Source organism: Nomascus leucogenys, chromosome 3, assembly GCF_006542625.1.
Source record: "Nomascus leucogenys isolate Asia chromosome 3, Asia_NLE_v1, whole genome shotgun sequence".
In the NCBI taxonomy this organism is placed as follows: Eukaryota; Metazoa; Chordata; class Mammalia; order Primates; family Hylobatidae; genus Nomascus; species Nomascus leucogenys.
Genome location: NC_044383.1, coordinates 138,412,826 through 138,435,095, shown reverse-complemented (window position 1 = coordinate 138,435,095; position 22,270 = coordinate 138,412,826). Strand labels below are relative to the sequence as shown.

General features: G+C 37.6%; 1 protein-coding gene across 3 annotated transcripts in view; it reads left to right on the top strand.

Moving 5' to 3' along the window:
* SYNE1 (spectrin repeat containing nuclear envelope protein 1) overlaps positions 1–22,270 on the top strand; it is a 526,037-nt gene that overhangs the window by 176,981 nt on the left and 326,786 nt on the right. For all 3 annotated transcript variants that reach the window (XM_030809854.1, XM_030809853.1, XM_030809855.1), the window contains 11 exons: positions 1,178–1,351; positions 4,118–4,276; positions 4,572–4,736; positions 6,403–6,537; positions 8,915–9,073; positions 9,288–9,496; positions 10,479–10,587; positions 12,486–12,650; positions 15,653–15,820; positions 17,988–18,158; positions 18,964–19,104. In XM_030809854.1, the coding sequence (XP_030665714.1) occupies positions 1,178–1,351; positions 4,118–4,276; positions 4,572–4,736; positions 6,403–6,537; positions 8,915–9,073; positions 9,288–9,496; positions 10,479–10,587; positions 12,486–12,650; positions 15,653–15,820; positions 17,988–18,158; positions 18,964–19,104 (1,755 nt within the window). The remainder of the gene's footprint in view (positions 1–1,177; positions 1,352–4,117; positions 4,277–4,571; positions 4,737–6,402; positions 6,538–8,914; positions 9,074–9,287; positions 9,497–10,478; positions 10,588–12,485; positions 12,651–15,652; positions 15,821–17,987; positions 18,159–18,963; positions 19,105–22,270) is intronic.

The following is a 22,270-nucleotide window of genomic DNA, read 5'->3' as shown; positions in this document are numbered from 1 at the left end:
CTTTTTACTGTTTCAGATGCAGCATCTTGACAGGTTTTCTCTTGTACCCAGGAGAGATCAATAAAACACACTGCTTTGTACACATGTTAGTAGACTCTCTTGGTTTTGTTCAAGGTAATTGTATCAGAGTCTTGTTGCAGTAGCAGGATGATAACTTTCTTTTAATGAGTGTATACTTCAGGCAGTATATCCTAGAACGTAAAAACATTTCTTCATACATAATTCTATGTTTAACAGTAGAGCAAAATGTTGCCCTCTCCCACTTTCTTCAAGGATTGTTTTTGGAATATGCCTCATCTGGTTAGAACATTATTGTCTTTATATTATATGAAAAACAAAGAATGGCTTACTAACAGATACTGATTAATTTCCTTTCCCTGGTTATCTGAAAGTATGAGAAGAGGTGGGAAGTTCTTGGAGGATGACAGAGTAGACACCTCCTGGAGCTCTTGATTTCTAGGAGCTAATTGCCTCATCTTTAAGACAATGCAGGTCTATAAACTAAAACATATTTTACAAGACAAGTGACAGGTAAGGGCTGCATCGGTTCGAACTACAGAGCCCTCCCCTAGCATGGGAAGCTTCGTGAGTAAATTGGTATGACTTTAGTGCTTCGGATGAATAGGATGTTGATAAGCAGGGAGCAGCAAAGCATGGAGCTGGTGGGAGGCAGGAAAGCACAGGCCTGTCTGGGAAGAGTGAGTCAACAGGTTTCTAAGTTTATCAGCAGTCAAGGGTTCAAGTAGGCGACCTCTTGAAAACAAAGCTGGAAGACACAGGTTGGTCTAGATAATATGATAATAATTCGTGACTGTCTTAGGTCAGATTTCAAGGCCAAAGTGAAAATGAGTTGCATGGTTTATGAAGTATAATTTGATGCCATCTGGCTCACTAAAAACAATCATTTAGATGAGAAAGTGCTATCCAGATGGACGATTTAGATGAATTTTCATGAGAAAACTCAGTAGCCATTTATTTGTCTCAGTGGTACAGCACTATTATTTTTCACAGCAAAATTTGACAATATAGAGGAAACACCGTTAAAGAAATGTCTGGATATTTGTAAGCACCAAATGATCATGTCACTAAAGAAAATGTTCCTCAGAGCTATGAACGTTCCCTGAGCTAGTGGCACTTAATGGTCTTTCATGGAATTTTTGTCTTTTTGTTTTTAAAGGTCAAAGAATGTTACTCCCCACTCCTTTATGAGTCTCAGCAGCTGTTGATTCCGTTGGAGGAATTAGAAAAGCAGATGACGTCCTTTTATGACTCACTTGGGAAAATCAATGAAATTATCACAGTTCTTGAGCGTGAGGCACAATCGAGTGCTCTTTTTAAACAAAAACATCAGGTGAGAACAATCCCTTTCAGGAGACAATTATTCTAAAGCATGTGTAACAAGACCAGGGTGTTGCTTACAGGAATAGAAATTCAGTGAGGACAAGAAACATTTTTCTAGAATAGTACTACTAACTCACAACAAAAATATATGTCTTGTCCAAAGATGAAAATCCATTCACTGTCAGTGGAGGGGCTATGTGAGCTGTTTGTTTCCAGGGAACGATCTAGCTGGACTCAGGTGCAAACCAGGCTCTATTCATCTGAATCAGTAAGTTCACTGAGTTGAGCAAAATTAGAAAAAATGGTTTGTTTTGAGCACCCAGCTCCCCTTTCTATCAATGGAGCAACATTGTGAGCTGGCAGTACTCAGCAAGCATTTATAAACATCTGCTATGTGCACACGTAAGCCATGCATCCTGAGCCCCAACTACAGAAAGTGCAAAGTTCACAATGTCTCTGTGAAATAAGGGATGTGTTATAGAGATGGAGCCAAATCCGCTACTCTAACTTCAAACATTAAGGGTACCCATAATCAAAGGACTTTCTATTATTTCTCTGCTTTGTATTTATTTACTTTTGTTATAGTGCCTGTCTACTAACAATAGACTACATATAGTCTGTCCTTTTAAAAATACAAATGAGAATTTATTTACATTAAACTTTTTATGGGCTTTGTTCATGAAACATGATCCCTAGCTTTGCTAGTAGAAAGATACTCTAAGAAAATTAAATAAATATCCTGTCTCTACATTAAATAACTAAAAGATAAATATATATAAATTTTATATGTATAAAACATATACAGAGAGGATATTGATATAAAATATATAAATATTTGTATCATATATACAGATATAATATTTTCATTCTTATATTGACTTTCTTTTGGAGAATCATTTACTGTTCCTTCCCATACATAGCTGTAGGCATTACCTGCTGCCTTGCTGATTGATGAAATGGTTAGTTTCACTTAAAAAGACATATGTGCCTTCATTTCTTGATACTTTGAAAACAGATAGATGATAAATAGATAGATAGATAGATAGATAGATAGATAGATAGATAATTTGGATATATATTTACATATATATAATAAAAACAATTGCTTTCCATTTTCATCCAGTATCTATAACCTCTGTCTTATGAGATCTTTACATTGCCTCTTGGAATATGACAGTTTAAACAACCTTGAAACTCTGGAAATGTGTTTGATGTAATCATCATTTTTCTTTATCTCATTTTTAGTAAACAGATCGTATGCATAGCCGTCTCCTACTGAGTGTTGTAGTTAATTGAGTTATTTGGTTTATTATAAATGAACGTATCCATCAGAGGAGAGAGAAACTAATGTACAAAAGGTTTGCCACTCCATTAATTGTAATAGATTCTTAGGAGGAAGGTAGCATCATTAGCAGAAAGAGCCAAGAGTGTCTGAAATGAGTCTGACAGATATTCAGATCTTAGATCTAATATTGCAAATTAGGAAGCTTTGATTAGCTTTAATTTCCTCACTTTAAGATGAAGGCTACAATACCTGAGTTTAAAGCTCATTGCAGATATTACATTAGATACACCATAATGTCACTAGCATATAATAAGTGGCACTACATGACTGATAGCATTATTATTATTATTGTTATCCGTAGTGAAGCCACAATGGTTATACCACCAAACTGCATTCTCATTGTATTGGATAAAGATTATCTTTCATTTTTAAACATGGTGACATCTCCTACATTTCTAAATTTGTACAAGTTGTCATTATACAATCTTTCCATAATTAAAATAATATTCATAGCATTATTAATAATAAAATCTAGTAATACATTTTGAACTTATATTACCCTTTTATCTCCTAAGTTTTCGAAAGGAAAAAGTATGTCTTTATTCTGTTTTTCCCAAAACAAACAAAAAAACCATGCTCTTGATATTTGCATCTGGATATCCAAAAATGGCATCCAAATGAGCAGTTTGAAATATTTTCTTAATGCAGTTGAGGATACTGAAATGCAAATGGTGTAATTCAAGTCAAAAAATGACTCTCTGCCTTGTGCTGGGCTCAATGATTTCCATGCTGTCTACTGCCAAAATTACAATTGCAGGCCACAAGTCAGAGGTGGAAGTGTCTGTAAGTCACCATTGCATCTTGTCCTGCAGATGTGCGACAGTTGCAAGTCTTCCCCAAGTGCATGGGTCTGCTGCCTTTTTTTCGTTAGGATCTGAACCCTACCATTTCATTAATAAGGCTGATAGGTTGTACACCTTCAAATATTATAAATTTAGGATATACTATATATATATATATATATATATATATATATATATATAGTGCATCTCTTTCAGCAAAGTGAATGTGCATTGATGCTTAATTTGTTTAGTCACATTAAAACCTGATATGTATTCACTGATTTCATGATTGTTCTCTCAATAAGCCACAGGCGTATCATCTTACTAGAGGAATGCAGACCTAGACAAATAACTTTTGATGCTCTGTCATTTTCTTAATGACAATAAAATGTACATGAGGTATTTAAAAATCTCAAAAAAAAACTCTTTGTAACATTTAAATGCCTTATAGAAGAAAGCACTGACTTCAGTGATTGTTTAAAATTGAGATCTTTTGAAATGTTCCACCGTACTTTTGGTTTTACTTATTGGTGTTAGAAGCCTAAAAGCTATATAATGTTGTCGTTATTATCTGTAATGGTCACTCTCTTTCTTTCTCTCTTACTCTGTCTTGTAAATAACATTGTTGTGGGGTTTCATTTCCTTATAGGAACTGTTAGCTTGTCAAGAAAACTGTAAGAAAACCTTGACACTTATTGAGAAAGGCAGTCAAAGTGTTCAAAAGTTTGTGACCTTGAGCAACGTGTTAAAGCATTTTGATCAGACGAGGCTACAAAGACAGATTGCAGATGTTCATGTTGCTTTTCAGGTAATTTGCTCTCCCTGCTTTAGAGCTGTGAGCCAGGGAAAATGCAGAGTGAGGACAAGAAACCATCACTCGTGCTTTTGGTCTTGCTAAAATGCCTTACCTGCTGGTGTTTGGAAGCCAATCATTGTCCTACTTTTTTACCTAATATTAATTAATATTGAAAAGAGTTCATTATTCCCATGATGATGAAATGTCTTTTTTCCAAGTGCTTTTTAAATCAATAATACCCTCTAACAAAATGATCCTTTCAGTAATGAGAAAGCAGCATCATATTATGATTGTTTTTCACATCAAGAGTATGGTAAAGAAAACTGGAGATTGGAAGAAGCGTGTGGAAACCAACAGTCGCTTGATGAAGAAGTTTGAGGAGTCTCGAGCAGAGTTGGAGAAGGTACTGCGGATTGCTCAGGAGGGCCTGGAGGAAAAGGGGGATCCGGAGGAGCTCCTGCGGAGACACACTGTGAGTCCACCCTTTAGGGGACACTTGACCTGAATACATGGACAAACAACCTCGGAGGAAAACTTAAAAAAGGCACGCTGATCTGATTCAGAAGGGGAGCAGGCAGATGAGTCAGGGAAGCAGAGACTTTTTAGGTATGAGATCCAAAGATATGGTGAGCAAAAAGAACTTCAAGAGAGTTGGTGAGCTGACTTGTCATTGGCCATTCCTAAGTCCCCAGAATAGTAGAGAGTCACAGAATAATTCAATTTCTCCAAATTACGAATTCATTATTTAGCTTACAAATTCTTCTATAACTAAAGATTCTTTTAAATAGATAACTCAAGGTGACTAGCTAAGTCCTTTGTGCTCATTTTATACATCCACCATATCATAGTATAGATACTGTGTCACTTGAAGTCTGGTGGCTAATACACAACTTGTCCCAGTATCTTCATGTTTATCATCTTCATGTTTATCATGAAAAGCCATCTTCATGTTTATCATCTATTATCAATATTGAGAACATTAGTCATAATGTTCATGAATGGTGTATGGAAATAACCAGCACTCTGAGAACGTGTATTTGAGTTATCTTTTCTGACATTTCAGTGGCTACTTGTATAAACCACACTCTCAAATGATATATACAATGTATTTGTGTTTCTGCAGACTAGATTTAGGGTTAATGTCTGTGACCACAAAACACAAAACATCTCATTCAGTTTATTCACCTCTACAGTATGGTACTTTTTGTTTTGAATCACCATTTTTACAAAATAATTCTGCATGTCTATTCCTGAGACTGTGTGAGACTTAGTCATATGTAATATGTACATGTGTATTATCTTTATCTGCTTGACTGCCATCGCAAAATACCATAGACAGGTGGCTAAAGCAACAGAAACTTATGTTCTCACAGTTCTGGGGAAGGGAAGTCTGCGATCAGGTGCTAGTATGGTAGGGTTCTGGGGAGGGCCCTCTTCCTGGCTTGCAGATGGCTACCTTTTCCCTGTGCCCTCACATGGCAGAGAGAGTGAGCTAGCAAGCCTTCTGGTGTCCCTCCTCATAAGGGCGCTAATCCTATCATGAGGACCCCACCCCCATGACCTCATCTGAACCTAATTACCTTCCGAAGTCTCCATCTCCAAATACCATATGAGTTTGAAGAAGAACACAATTTGGTGCATAGCATGTGTGCGTAAGTGTGCATATGTGTGCTTCTCTGTGCACATGTGTGAATGTGACAATGGCTCATGATGAAGCATCAGGCCCTGAAGCACTGTGGTTGGGGGAATGTGGAATTATGAGGCTTAGTCCTGGCTTCTGTTCTGTTCTTCTTATTTCACCAAAGGGGGACCAAAGCTCTATTGCTACAGAATCAAAGTTTTGGCATCTCCCCTGGGAAAATGAGATATTCCTTTTGGAATATTCTACCAAATTTGAAAACCACAAAGAATTTTTCTAAAAAATAAAAAATACTAGTAGAATTTCAGATATGATGGCTTCTGATTCATAACTATAGGTGTACATAGTTCATCCTTAAAAAACAATAGTGGGTGCCTGAAAGTCTCTAAAAGGGCAGCAGCTGGCTGAGAGGCTTGTTTAGAGGCTTAGAGGCTGATCCTGCCTGATGCTGCCTTTTCGTCTGTCCAACACTCTTACCCACTTTCCCCCTCCATGTCAGGAGTTTTTCAGTCAGCTGGATCAGAGGGTGCTCAGTGCTTTCCTGAAAGCTTGTGATGAACTCACCGACATCCTTCCAGAGCAGGAGCAGCAGGGGCTGCAGGAAGCTGTTCGAAAGCTCCACAAACAATGGAAGGTGAGTCAGGACAGGACGGAGACACCGTGCATCCTCAATGAAGGGAGAAGCTTGAGCGTGTTAAGGTCCAAATGTAAGAGAAATTTAGAAATTCCTGGAAAGTCACTGTAACTATTTCCCTCATTTAAAAAATCGAAAAACTGGACTTAAATAAAACCTGATAATACATGATAGAATTGTGTTATTCCTATTTGTTATCAGCATCAATTTTATCTTATTACTCGAGCATTCTTTTTGGTTTCCTGATTTTTTTTTTAATCCAGGTGCAAGAACGTTTAACTTATTCTAGCAACATTTCGTAAGCTTCTCTCTGCTGCATAAATCTTGTTAGGTATACCTACTGAAATCATAAAACATATATTTATAGTTTCTGTCCCCCAAAGATTTTATCATCCAGTTGAGATGGCTATGATCAAAATATATAAATGAAAACATTTTGTAGTCAAGAATTCAGTGATGAACAAAGCATACCCCTCTTCCCCCCAAGAGCTTAAGAGTTCAGTAAAGGAGATAATTAGTTGCAAATACTACAAGTATAATATATGATAAATCCAAATATGCATATATTTATGAAAGCTTTGAAAGAGGGAGGTGGACCCACTTGGAAATTGGAAAACAGTGAATCAGGTAACTAGTTTTGAGCCAGAACTTTAAAGAAGAAGCAGAAATGGGAGTAAGCAGGGGGTGACGCAGCAGCACAGAAGAGAGAAAGCAGGAGAGTGTGCAGGGGGACGTGGGGGCCCGCGGGCATCCATCTGACTTGTGTGTCATGGGCTGTGGAAGAACCATGGGAGATGAGCTGGGTCTGTCCCATGGAGGCTGACTTCAGACTGCATGTCAGATTCTGGAAGTAGCTGCAGCACAGTGGAGGCCCATGGAAGGCTGTCCTCCTTGAGGTAGACAGGAGGAAGACAGCTCTAGCTTTAGGTGAGTGTGTACTAACTTGAGGTGATATTTCACATGCGCTACATGGAGGAGTTTTGGAGTTCAGAAGATTGGCAGCTGAAACTGTCTCCATCAGGTTGTCTCACTTTGTGTATTTTTAAAATCTCAGTAACATAAGCTAAATAATTATCCCCGTGCACAAGAAAAACAGTTAAAGAAATATCCTTTTTACTTGCTATATTACTAAATTTGAAAATTCAAGTTTTTCATTAAAAAAAGGATTCTTAAAGAAATCTAAGCTTTGTTAGATGTCTTTGAAGCATATCATATTGTAAATGTATTATGGAATAAAGACTGTAACTGAAGGTTGTATTTTATTACATGCACACACACACACACACACACACACCTCTAGGATTTAATCTAGGTGGGGCTTTCCATAGGCCCACCTCATTTTTCTCATCAGTCATCTTAGTATTCTCTTTCAAAGGTAATGCTTTAAAATGCCATAGGATAGAAGTTAGTTAAAATTAATTATTGGACTAAAGTTAATGATGAAGCTTATGTTTATCATTTAAAAGAACATGAAACGTTATGTGTTGTTTGAGTGCTTGCTTGTTTCTCAATGTATGATCTAAGGAAAGGAGGATATGGCAGGTGGTCAGCAGCCTGGGCTATGTTTTCTTTTTTTTTTCTTTTTCTTTTTAAAACTTTTTTTCACTAATAAGCTTCCCTCATGTTCTTCCTTTTTGAAGTGGGTATAATATCTGCCCCTCCTACCTCACAAGGTCATTGACAAAATCAAAAGGGACACATACAGGGGAAAGGGTATGATTTAAATCTATGGTAAAATCCTAGCTTTTGTACTTACCCCTGAGACTTAATGATGTAATCTGTAAAATAAGAACATTAATACTGTGCAGCACTGGCCAGACTTAGTGGCTCATGCCTATAATCCCAGCACTTTGGGAAGCTGAGGTGAGTGGATCACCTAGGTCAGGAGTTCAAGACCAACCTGACCAACATGGTGAAACCCTGTCTCAACTAAATGTACAAAAAGTGGCTGGGCGTGGTGGTGCTGCCTGTAGTCCCAGCTACTCAGGAGGCTGAGACAGGAGAATCGCTTGAACCCAGGATGCAGAGGTTGCAGTGAGCCAAGATCGCACCACTGTACTCCACCCTGGGCGACAGAGCGAGACTCCATCTCACCAAAAAAAATAAAAAAATTAAAAAAATACCGTGCAGAGCTACTGTGAAAATTAAATCAAGTAATCACTGAGGAAACACCTAACCCACAGCAGACTGAAAGGATTTGCTGTGGTCCTGGTACTTGGAAAAATACGAAGTAGAGAGACCAGGTGTGGAAAGTAGTGACCCATTCACACTTGCCCTAAAAGGAATATGTTATGGATTTTTTTTTTGCCACTTCAATTGGGACTGTACATAATCAGAAACATCATCCTAATTTTCTGAATCTTCCTGTGGAATGTAGGATCTTCAAGGAGAAGCTCCTTATCATTTGCTTCATCTGAAGATTGATGTGGAGAAGAATAGGTTCTTAGCCTCTGTAGAAGAATGCAGAACTGAGCTGGATCGAGAGACCAAGCTGATGCCCCAGGAAGGCAGTGAAAAGATAATTAAAGAGCACAGGGTATGTCTCCCACACCACAATGTGGATAGCCATGACAAGTCACATTGTTCCATAAAGGATATTACTAATATTTTGGTTTGAGTCTGAAAAAAAAATAGCTTAATTACCCTACCTTGGTAGTCCGTGTGGGAATCTTCCTTTGTTTTTTCTGTGAAAATGTAAAAGTACTGTGTGGCTTCTCACAGGGATTATAAAAACATTTATTACACATTAGGTTTTCTTCAGTGACAAAGGTCCTCATCATCTCTGTGAGAAAAGGTTACAGCTCATCGAGGAACTCTGTGTGAAACTACCAGTCCGGGACCCAGTAAGGGACACACCTGGAACCTGTCACACGACACTCAGAGAGCTCAGGGCTGCCATTGACAGCACCTACAGGAAGCTCATGGAAGACCCAGACAAGTGGAAGGACTACACTAGCAGGTAGCCTCAGAATGGCCTCCAGAGAGGGGTGTAGTCAAACTTAATTCTGTTAGTTCAGAGATCATGACAAAACAAGAAATAACATATTTCATATTTCTTCCTCATATTCTTGTACAAAAATCCTTCATTTAATAAAAAGAATGGATTTTAGTCAGAATCAGGGTGAGGCACTTTGTTTCCAAGTGACCCAGATGTTATTTTTTGAGGCAAAGTTGGCCAATCCCTTTCTCCCTAATATCCTTGTGTATTAGTCCTTTCTCACACTGCTAATAAAGACATACCTGAGACTGGGTAATTTATAAAGAAAAGGGGTTTCATTGACTCTCAGATCAGCATGGCTGGGGAGGCCTCAGAAAACTTATAATCATGCCAGAAGGGGAAGCAAACACATCCTTCTTCACATGATGGCAGGAAGGGGAATTGCAGAGCAGAAGGGGGAAAAGCCCCTTATGAAACCATCAGATCTTGTGAGCACTCACTCACTATCACGAGAACAGCAGCAGGGGGGTAACTGCCCCCATGATTCAATTACCTCCCCCCAGGTCCCTCTCATGTCATGTGGGGATTATGGGAACTACATTTCAAGATGAGATTTGGGTGGCGACACAGCCAAACTGTATAACCTCGTATCCCTAAAGGGTGGCTTCTTCCTCTATAGGTTCGTGTCTCACCCTGATGGGGACACACAAGGCCAGACCTCAAGTGGTTGCCTCCTTCTTTTCAGGTGCTCATTCCCAAGAACACATCTTTTTCCTTAGCTGAGCTCCCCCATCACCCTGCCCCTAGTAACTGGGCGTAGAGGTGGCCACACTTGCCCTTTAACATGAGCTTCATGTTAAAAGAATAGTTTCCAGAAAAGTTGTTAATCAATTTGGTAATCACTTAATTGTTAAATTTCCATGAGTGAATTCAAAATAGAAAACATATTCTAATCATTCTGGTATGTTCTCCCTTTAATAAGAAAGTGCTTATGTTATTTCAGATTCTCTGAGTTCTCATCTTGGGTATCTACAAATGAGACACAATTAAAGGGGATCAAGGGTGAGGCCATCGATACTGCCAACCTTGGAGAGGTTAAACGTGCCGTTGAAGTAAGTTCAGGGTCATTATTTGCTAGAGGACAACTTCTCATAGTGGAAAAATAATGTTAGAGAATCTAATGGTTATCTCCTTTTTTCTTTCTGGAAAAACATAAGTTCTTGAAAATTGTCTTTAAAATAAGTCTGTTTATATTACTGTGGAGCATTGTAGAGTTTTTTCGTATTGAATCCTTGGTAGCTTTGAGGGTTAGTCATGCTCCGTGGTGCCACAAATGCATCTTTAGCTAATGGGGAGTCCTGAGTGGAAAATTGCATGTGTGGGTGTATAACCCAGTAGAAATTTAAGAATCATCATGGAAAACAAGAACACTGTATGCTTTTATACAATACATTTTCAGCCATGCAAAAGGCAGGTCACAGAAAAATCAGGCAGTTGGGCAGGGTCTCTAGGCATCCTTTCTATGTAACATTAAGCTGGATTGGTTCATTTCAGCCTCTATGAGTGTGGGTACAGCCTGAGAAACTGTGCCAGGGCCACAGAGCCTCAGGCTCAAACACAGTTTGCATTCTGTAAATGGCACTCTCACTCTTAGACACATAATGTTGTAAAAAGTCTTCATCTTTGAACATTTTTAACCCTTGCAAGTCACATAGTTGCCAAATAGTTGCTGTTGAGGAGAATATATTTCCTTTCTGTTCCTGTCCTTTGAGTGTTTGTTTGTTTGTTTTCTGAGACAAGGTCTCTGTCACCCAGGTTTGGAGTGCAGTGGCACCTTCATAGCTCACTTCAGCCTCGACCTCCTGGGCTTAAGCAATCCTCCCACCTCAGCCTCTTGAGTAGCTGGGACTATAGTCACATGCCACTATGCCTGGCTAATGTTTGTATTTTTTGTAGAGGTAGGGTTTTTGCCATGTTGCTCAGGCTAGTCTCAAACTCCTGGGCTCAAGCGATCTGCCCCACTCGGCCTCCCAAAGTGCTGGGATTACACGTGTGAGCCATTGCCCCTGACCCATTTCTCTTTCAATTAAATTATACAATCCCTTCAAATGCTAGTGGTGCTCAATATCATGGTATGCATATGGAAGGATATCTACATTTACTACTGGTTGCTTTCGTCGCACACAAAAAAAATTCACATCCTAGAATGAAGAGATCACTGGGGTCTGGAACCAACAGTTTCCTGGCTGGTGTGCATTTGCCTTGGCAAAGCCCTGGAGTGGCCCTGGTTGGAGACCCCTGTTCTTGAGCCACCCCAGAACTGCTGTAGGGAGGACAGGCTGCTCCAGTCACCACTCCTTCAGTCAGCAGCGCTTCAAGGTCTGAAGCCCTGGAGTCTTTCTAGCATGTTCTTATCAATAAAACCTCACTTCCTAAATTAGAGCTGTGCTCCCATTTATACTTCTTGCTATATGGGATATTGGCTTCTAAAAGCTAATAAAAATTCAGCAGAAATTGTAAGTTAATGAAGTTAAAATAAATCTTTAGAGCATCCATAACAATATTCAACAAGTAGACTGTTCAATAAAAGAAATCAGCTGATTGAAAAAAAGAACTTTCATTATTTTTTCACAAAATACCATCTTCTTTCCAGCTCACAGGAAGTGAGATAACGAAGTGTATGTATGTTATAGTTGCCAATTGTGGCATCTCATATTTTTCTACAGTATTTTTAGAATCATCTTTTTTACCATTAAGGACATATCTGTAAGTATCTAACCAATCTAATTATGAAGCTGATTCAAGAATAGACAACAGTATTCTTTCAAGCACTTGTGGACTTTTGTTAAAAATACATACAAAAAGTAAACTAAGCAGGCACTGTATTGCTGAATGATGTCTGGCTCTATTCTGCTCCACCTGCAAACCTTCTTAGGCTGAGTCCTTTATTGCTGGGAAGTTATGATTTTACAATTGCACTGTGTCCATCAAAAGTGTTCTCTCATTTCAGGAGATCAGAAATGGTGTTACCAAAAGGGGTGAGACCCTCAGCTGGCTGAAATCCAGGCTGAAAGTTTTGACAGAAGTTTCTTCTGAGAACGAAGCCCAAAAGCAGGGAGATGAGCTGGCAAAATTATCCAGCTCTTTCAAGGCTCTTGTGACGCTGCTGTCAGAGGTATAGCATTTACTCACACTCTAAACAGACAGTTCTGGGTGAGGCATCTGGAAGGTTCTTTTTCTTCTTTCCAGTTGTAGTTTCGCAAGTAATTTTATAAAGAAACCATAGTTGAAACAGAATATTTGTTATGCTTTTTTGTATGAAGCTTGTTGGGAAAGATGAAGAGGATGTTTGATGTATATGGTCTGTGCCATTAATGGAAATGTTAGTTCAGGTTCATGACCTATATCTGAAATATAAAACTTATCAAATCCACTCTTTTTACTCTTATAAAAAACATTGTTATTTTATGGTAGCTTCAGATATATCATGGAGGCTAAGAATAAGGCTTAGGGTCAAAGAAATCCAGGATTAGAGTTTAAAGGTGATATCCTACCTCCTAGGTAACCTTCAACTTACTTAACATCCAGGTCTTGATTTCCTTATTTATAAAACAGGGTTAAAAATACTCACTCTAAAAAGCAGTGTCATGAATTAAATGCAGCAATGTATGTTAAGCACATAGTGTAGTTCCTGAAACAGAGTAAATGCTCAATAACTGGTTCTTAGTAATAATAAAATATTCAGTGTTTAATCAGCAGGTCAGTAAAATTCTCTTCGTAGTGCTTTGATATGCATTTTAATGTTTTCTGTATTCCTTCATAGATTAAAATATACAAACCCATCTACTTCATTTCCAGCAGGGCCACTTCCACCATCAGCAAAAATATTTTTACTGACCAGGTTTTTATATAAATTTAAGTTTGTGCTTTGGAAGATAATGTAAGAACGTAAAGTAGAATAGAAATTTACCAGTATTTCTTGAAATCATTTAAGTATAAACTTGCATGGAAAAATGGCCTAATGGATTACAAGAAAATGACCACAAAGCTCTGTTTCTGAAAATCTGAAATTCTCCATAGAGATTTCTGACCTAACAGTTCATCTGTTAACCTTCATGTTTTTAATCCATTTAAATCTGCTTGAGACTCTAGTGCTGAATTTACATAAGCCAAAAATACTCTGAACTGTTTATGATTTTAGTTTCATGTGAGAATTTTTATATATAAATTAGTTTCCCTATGAGTTTTTGACAAATTGAAAATAGTTCTATGATTAATCAAATTTTGGAACATAATCTGTTTCAATCCTTTGATTATCCATCTTTCAAAGCAACGGTCAAATTTAGCCAGTTGCCACAACCATACCTTTAATGAAAATTTGGCAGTTGCCTCTTTTGCTCTTTCCTTCCCTCTTTTGGTGACAGGAGAAGTAAAAACAACATTCTAAAAAGTTAGTGTATATGAAGGTGATCTTTGAGACAAGATCAAACAAATACTTGTCGTTATTCACACATAAGCTTGTAATATATTTTGTCCCATCAAAAAAAAAAAAAATTGGCTGCCTTTAAAGTTAGAAGTTAGTAGTTTTCCTAACATTTACCAAGGCCATTTGCTTTATTTTCCAAGTACTCTCATGATTTTGCCCCAGGACTTGTAGCAAGAATCTCTCTCTAATGAATATTCACACAGACATTAATTTTTTACACACTCATCTACCTTAAACTTCTGTATAATTTATATTAATACCCTTTTCCACTACTTGATCACTTATTTAGTGAAAGCAGAAAGAGAGGAATGGAGAAAAACACATTTTGTTTACAGATGGATTTGTATGAAGAGATGGATTTGGCACATTCAGCCCCTTTCTTTGATAATAGTTCATTTAGTATTTAAATTAATGTTGAACACAATGTGTTTACAATTGTCCAGTGTAAGAAAAAAAAAGACTGTGGGTGGATGCATAAGATACAGTGAAGAGTCATTATTTCAACAGATTTGCTCTGATTGATACTGAAATTGGGAGTTTGTGGTTTTCATAGGGTCTCATTGCTGCTTGTTTGGAGAACAGATTGCTCTCCTTGGAAAAACGTAGATCAGAAGACTTTTTTCTTTGAGTCAAAGAAAAAAAGTAGGATAAGAGAAGAAGAAACTGGAAGGCTTCTGTGGAAAACAAATGACAACATGTAAAAATGATGATCTTAGTGAAGATAAAGGATAGGCTTTGAAAACAAAGGATGTTGGTAAAACTGAAATAGAGGAAGCCGAAATTAGACAGAAAAGAAAGTTCAAAATTTAGGAAAATGATAAGGAAGAGAATTCATTAGATGACTACAAAATTGTAAATTATATTTATCTTTATGTAGGAATATTGGAAGTACATTTATAACAAATACTCTTTTATTCTCTTTTTCAACTCTACAAATGTTTTCCTATTTGCTTTAAATGATATGGACTCACTTTCTTGTAAGGCACTTTTATAATTAGGTTTTAGACATGCAATTATAATTAAAGAGACCTAGAAGGCTATATATATATATATATCTTTATATATATATATATATCTTTATATATATATATCTTTATATATATATATATCTTTATATATATATATATGCAGTTTTGTTATCCTTCCTTGATTACCAGGTTGAATGGGTTTTTAATATGCCACAGAGCACCATATCGAATAAAGCCTACAAGCCCCACAAATGATTATGAAATTTAATAATAATGGAATAAGCCTGAGTAATATGAGAGAATAAAAGTTAAAAATCTGTGTTTGTATGTCAAGGGGTTCAGGTAGACTTTATGCACACTCCTAAAATATGTAAGATTACATGATCTTCAACGGGGGGTTTTGATCAAAGAGTACAAACATTAAGTTCTAAGATGAAAAAGTTCAGGGGTCTAACGCACTGGTAGTGACTGTAGTTAATATTACCTATGGTATACTTGAAACTTGCTAAGAGAGTGGACCTTAAGTGTTCTCACGAAAAAACAAACGGACAAATATGTGAGATGACAGGCTAATTAGCCTGACCTGGACAATCATTTCACAGTCACGTAGTACACCTTAAATATGTACAATGTTTATTTGTCAATCATACCTTACCCAAAAAATTATACAAACTTCAACAAGTAGCATATGATTTATGTGTTTTTTTTTTCATGAAAATATAGGTTGAAAAGATGCTAAGCAATTTTGGGGACTGTGTCCAGTATAAAGAAATAGTCAAAAATTCTCTTGAAGAATTAATTTCTGGCTCTAAAGAAGTCCAGGAACAAGCTGAGAAGATCTTGGATACTGAAAATCTTTTTGAAGCACAGCAGTTACTTCTTCATCACCAGGTAAAAATGCCTCTTTCTTCCAATGAGATTATGTAAAGTCGATTTGCTACTGAAAGAACCAGAGAGATAAAGAATATAACCACTGGCTTGAGGGAGTGGGTGAGGGGGCGTGGGAAGGAAGAGTTGAATGGTTAAAAGAATTTGGTGCTTCTGGGTTTTGCTTTCTCTGTTAAATATTAAACATTTCAGGATATTCTGCAACATAAATTTCCAGACCGAGTGACTTGATGACATCAAAAAGTTCAAGGAATACTGTGGAGAGAAAATTGATTTAGCTATGAAAAACTGCACAAAACTTGCTAGATTCTCCTTTTCAAGACAGATAGGAAAGGCGTAGATGGACCAATTGCTTCATATTTGAGATCACTGTTCTTTTGTCATTATGTTAAAATCCTTCTCTTCAACTTACAACATTGAACACACTTTAGTTTGAGAAATGATGACTGACTTGAAGTACTAGACCTTCCTGGAGTGTACACTCTTATAAAGGATTAGAACTAGAAATAAAGAAATTCTGGTATATATATTGATAAGAAACTATTTTAACCAACTTAATTTCTGATAGTCTGGTAGTGCACATTACAAATGTTTGCATAAAAGGAATATATACCTTGTTAAACTCAATATACATGGAAATTGGATTCAAATAAAATATTTTAATGAAAAAATTCTAGCTAACCTGATACACAGTAGCAAAATGGTAGCTAATTTATGTAATATGTTCGTGTGTGTATTATGTTCATATATATTCTGTAATATATAAAAATGGAAGTTGCATTAAAAGTATGTTTAAAATCCCAGCCTTCAGGATGATTTACTTAATAATTATAAAAAGGCTGAGTATAGGCCGGGCGTGGTGGCTCATGCCTGTAATCCCAGCATTTTGGGAGGCCGAGGTGAGCGGATCACGAGGTCAGCAGATCGAGACCATCCTGGCTAACATGGTGAAACCCCGTCTCTACTAAATATACAAAAAATTAGCCGGGTGTGGTGGCGGGCGCCTGTGGTCCCAGCTACTCAGGAGGCTGAGGCAGGAGAATGGCATGAACACAGGAGGCGGAGCTTGCAGTGAGCTGAGATTGTGCCACTGCACTCCAGCCTGGGCAACAGAGCGAGACTCCATCTAAAAAAAAAAAAAAAAAAAAGGCTGAGTATAAAAAATTAATATTTGGTGTTACATTGTTCTCAATCATTGTGAAATGGTTTTTTGGGTTTCCATTTACTTTAGGTCCAATAAATTTAACATTATAGATATTTATGTTAATATTTTAAAACTCTTGGGCCAGGTACTTTTTATATAGGTGCATTTACTTTGTGAAAATTTATAAGCTGCATATCTGAGATTTGTGTACTATTCTATTTGAAGATTATACTTCAATAAAAAGTTTACTTTAAGACAATTTCCCCCCACAAAATCTTAGCAAATTAACCATTCCGAATATACTCAGGAAATGTATATTTATTCATTTATTTTTGGAGACAGTGTCTCACTCTGCCACACAGACTGGAGTGTAGTGGCACAATCATAGTTCACTGCAGCCTCGAACCCCTGGGTTCAAGTGACCCTCCCACCTCAGCCTCCCAATAGCTGAGACCACAGGCATGTACCACCACACTTGGCTAATTTTTTAATTTTTTTATAGAAACAGGGTCTTGCTATGTTGCCCAGACTGTTCCAAACTTTTGGCTCCAAACAGTCCTCCAGCTTCGGCCCCCCAAAGTGCTAGGATTACAGGTGTAAGCCACTGCACCACCCTTGGCTATAAATCTCTTAATATTTGCATTTTAATAAAATAAATGATTTTTAAAAATTGGAGTTGGGACTTTGTGTTTTTAAGCAGAAAATAATTATTTAAGAAGAATCGTGTCAGATGAATTGTTTTGCCAGACTCTTCCTGGAGTATTGCACAAAATGCTAAATGTTCTCCAAATTTGCACACAAAACACGAAAGCCAAATTATTTATGTTGTTTACCGTTAAAAACATACAATATTTATAAATAATGTTCATCTTTGACTAATATAGCATCCGACTACCATTTAAACTGTTAATCTTAGCTTTAAAATACATTTCGGGCCCATACTTCTGTTAAGCGTGGGTGTTGATGTCCCTACTTAGCTGTTTAGAGAGCACAATTTATATCCATCTGTTGAATAAATGCTTTTAGCAAAAGACAAAGCGGATCTCAGCAAAGAAGAGAGATGTGCAACAGCAGATTGCGCAGGCGCAGCAGGGAGAAGGGCGGCTGCCTGACCGAGGCCACGAGGAGCTGCGGAAGCTGGAGAGCACTCTGGATGGCCTGGAGCGCAGCCGGGAGAGGCAGGAACGCCGCATCCAGGTAGGAGCCCGAAGTTAGGGGCCATTTAAACAGAGGCTGGGCAGTGTTCACTTCCGGTTGTGCCTCATAACACCAAGGCGAACCTTTGTTACCGCCTCTGATGTTTCAGCCCTGTGTTAAATTCTGTTCATGAACCATCTTTTAATCATCACATCAGCCTTAGAGATGGATATTGGAATTAGCACATTTTGCAAGTGTGGATGCTTAAGAAGAAAGAGTTTGAGGACTTGGTGCTATCTCACACAGCACTGATCAATAATAAAGCCAGGATTTCATCCACACTTTTCTGAATCCAGAAATTTGATCATACCATTTCACTTTTCCAGGAAGCCATGCAGCCACACGTTTATGCCACCTTTATGCTTTCCTGGGATGTTGACACATTACCTTTAAAAATGTTTTTGAGTTTTTGCCAACTGCTTAATGCTCTCTCTTCATCTCCTTGTCCCTCTCCCTACCTTCCCCTGTGCTTCCTTTCTTGTTTGAGACAGATTGAGAGGCCTTTTAAATTTTTTATTTTTGGTCACTTATCTATTTTAAGTAATATCTTTACATTTCTAAGACTGCAAATTATAAAAAACTCAGAAATCATCTGAGTCCATGTGTCCTCTCTTTTCGTAGATGAAAACATTGACATAGAGAAAAGAAATTCTTACAGAAGATACTAGAATCGTCTCTATTCATTGTGACTGTGTGAAATTTGAAATGAGAATTCGCTGAAAGTGACAGTTTTGCAAACGAATGAAAATGTGATAGTATTTTGTGACATTTGTAACCCAATTATTGTTTATTTTTTCAAATTTAGGTCACACTAAGAAAATGGGAGCGATTTGAAACAAACAAAGAAACAGTAGTAAGATACCTTTTTCAAACAGGTTCCAGTCACGAACGCTTCTTGAGTTTTAGCAGTTTGGAAAGTTTATCTTCAGAACTGGAACAAACAAAGGTATATTATGGCTCCTTGGCACCCAATATTCAGAAAAAACAAAGCAAAACAAAACAAAATGACTTCTCCTCCATTATTACTATTGTTATTGTTAATTTAATCCATACTTACTATTTATTGATGACCCATTCTTTCAACATATTGGAGAATGAAAACGTAAGTAGGATTAAACATCAAGAAGTAAAACAAAGATTTTTATCAACTTGGAAAATGGTTAGTTCCCTAATAGATGTGTATAGAGTTTTTAAAATCTGGAGGCAGGTCGGGCGCTGTGGCTCACTCCTGTAATCTCAGCGTTTTGGGAGACCGAGGAGGGCAGATCATGAGGTCAAGAGATTGAGACCATCCTGGCCAACATGGTGAAACCCCATCTCTACTAAAAATACAAAAATTAGCTGGCCATGGTGACACGCACCTGTAGTCCCAGCTACTCGGGAGGCTGAGGCAGGAGAATCGCTTGAACCCAGGAGGTGGAGGTTGCAGTGAGCCGAGATGGCACCACTGCACGCCAGCCTGGCAACAGAGTGAGACTCCATCTCAAAAGAAAAAGAAATCTGGAGGCAATAATATTTTTTAACTGAACCTTAAAGGGCAGTAAAACTTAGTAGAGTTTGGAGCAAAATACAGACATTCTTTGGAAGGTGGAATGGCATAGGGCATACAAGTGTTCTGAATAGGAATTCTGTGTTGTAAAATAGAACAATGGGAAATGAATTTGTGAAGGAAATTTGGCCCATATTTCAGAATCTTGAAGACCTAAAGCATTACTTTCTAGGCAACATGGAGCCAGACTTGTTGAAGGCTTAAAAGGAAAAGCCACATGATCAGAGCTGGGCTTTGGATGAATTTTTAGGCAGGTGTAAAAAAGTGACTGAAAGTGTGAAAGACTGGGGTCATGGGATCCATTTAGAAAGTTATTGCATATGGGAATATGGGAGTTAATGTGGGCATAAATAAGGGCGGTGGGGTGGCAGACGATACACAGAAACAGATACAAAAGATGTGGAGTTCACAGGAAGATAGAGAAACTGACCAGACAGAGTGAGTGACGAAAATGTTGATACCCGAGGTTTTGAGTCTGATGGAGATAATGGAAGTGAGATGGGGAATGTGAATGAGAAGCCGTTCACAGGGAAAGATGACCAACTTCATTTTGGAGGTAGCGATTTTGAGACTCCAATGGGACATCAAACAGACAGTATTTATTAGGTGTACTTGGTGAACCCAACCCTACAAGCTCAAACACCTTGGACACTCTAAGCAGACCAACCAATTTGTACCAAGCATTTAGAGTTGTACAGGCACAGCCCCTTGAAGTTGCTATGGTGCCTCTTTGGGGTTTATAGAAAGACTGAATTAGTAGAGAAATGAGTTAACCGGTGTCTTAGAAAGAAGAGCCTTGTGCCCACCCTTCCCTAGTCTTTAGCAAGAAAACCTTTGTGTTTCTGTTTCCTTACCTGCAAAAGGCTTCACTCTCTCCCATACTGCTAATTTTTTGTTTCTCCTAAAAAGTTACTGAGGATTTTGAAGTTTTCTAAGACCACAGACTCTTTCAAGTCTATACAACATTCATCAGCCATTTAAATAGAACATTATTTTAATTTTTAATTTAAATTATTTGGCCAGGTACGATGGCTCATGCCTGTAATCCTAAAACTTTGGGAGGCTGAGATGGGAGGATTGCTTGAGGCCAGGAGTTGAGACCAGCCTGGTCAATATAGCCATACCCCATCTCTATTTTAAAAAATAAATAAATAATTTCATGTATTAAAAACATATCAGGTGCCTTTTATAAGTACAAAGATATTTATTGGGCTAATTTCCTACATGTTTCTGACCACGTTCCATCCAGAGTTTCTGACCCCCTATGATTCCATTTGCACTAATCCCTTTGGATCAGTTTAAGTACCTGTAGATTGAAACAAATGTAATCTTTTGAGTCTTGTTATTCAAATTCTCCTTTGTCCATGATCTTCTATACTTTGGGATCGATGTAATAATATGAGGTAACGTTTATCAAACACATACAATATGCCGATTTAATTATTTGATGTTTGTCATCGCCTTTAATCCTCAAAACAATCCTAAGAAATAGGTATAATTATCAATCATGTTATATGAAGAAGGACACATAAGGCACAAAGCTGGTGATGAACTCACTCAAGATCTGCGGATCACTAAACGGTGAGGTTGGGGTTTCAATCCAAAAGGTCCTCATCCAGAGCCCGCACCTTTAGTCACTATGTTATTTTTTCATTCAAAAAACAGAGCCATTTTACTAATTGCATATGCTCATTGCCGATCTAGAATCATTGTTCTTCTCTAGTTCTTTGCTCACTTTGCTTTGTTATTACAAACCTTTCTTCAAGTTCATAGCCCTTGAGTAGTTGTGCTAAGGAATGGTTATGCTAAGGGACTTGAGTGTCCGCTGTGTGCTGGTGTGTGTGATAGAGGGTTCATAGCAATATCATGTTTAATCTTGAAAATAAGGTATGGCTTTACTGATGAAGAAAGGAAAATTCAGAGAGATGTGGCCAAAGATCACTCAGCTAGTGAAGGTCAGAGCCTAGGTTTTATCCCAGATCAATCTAATGTGAGTCAGTTTTTACCTGATGCATCCTGCTGCCACTCATATGTTTTCTAAGAAGTTAGAGATAAGGCCTTACAATGTTATTCTGTTTTTGTTTAATTTTGTTTTTTATCAACATCATTCTGCTCTTTTGATTTCTCTACATTATGCTTTTTCCATACATAGGTCACATAAAAAGCTCTAAAATTGAATGTATATAAGCATTTTCAAACATTACTTTTTCCATGTTTTTCCTGGGTTCTGAGAAACACTAGCAGAGAAAAAAAAAAACAACACTTTATTTTTCACCTCTGATTATATTCATGGGATCCTAAGAGATCATGCGATGATTTGTAATCTTCACAATTGAATCTACAATGACTGTCACATATAGTTACAGTGGGTGCTTTATCCAAAGAATTTAATGTTGTGACATCAGCAACTACCATATTTTAGTGTACTATAAATCTCTATGCCATAAGGAAGCTGTACTTACTCATTTTTATTCTCTTAAATTGCAACGTAGTTCTCTGAAGTAACGTTGATTTTTTCTTCCTCTTTTTTGAGACAGAGTCTCACTCTGTCACCTAGGCTGGA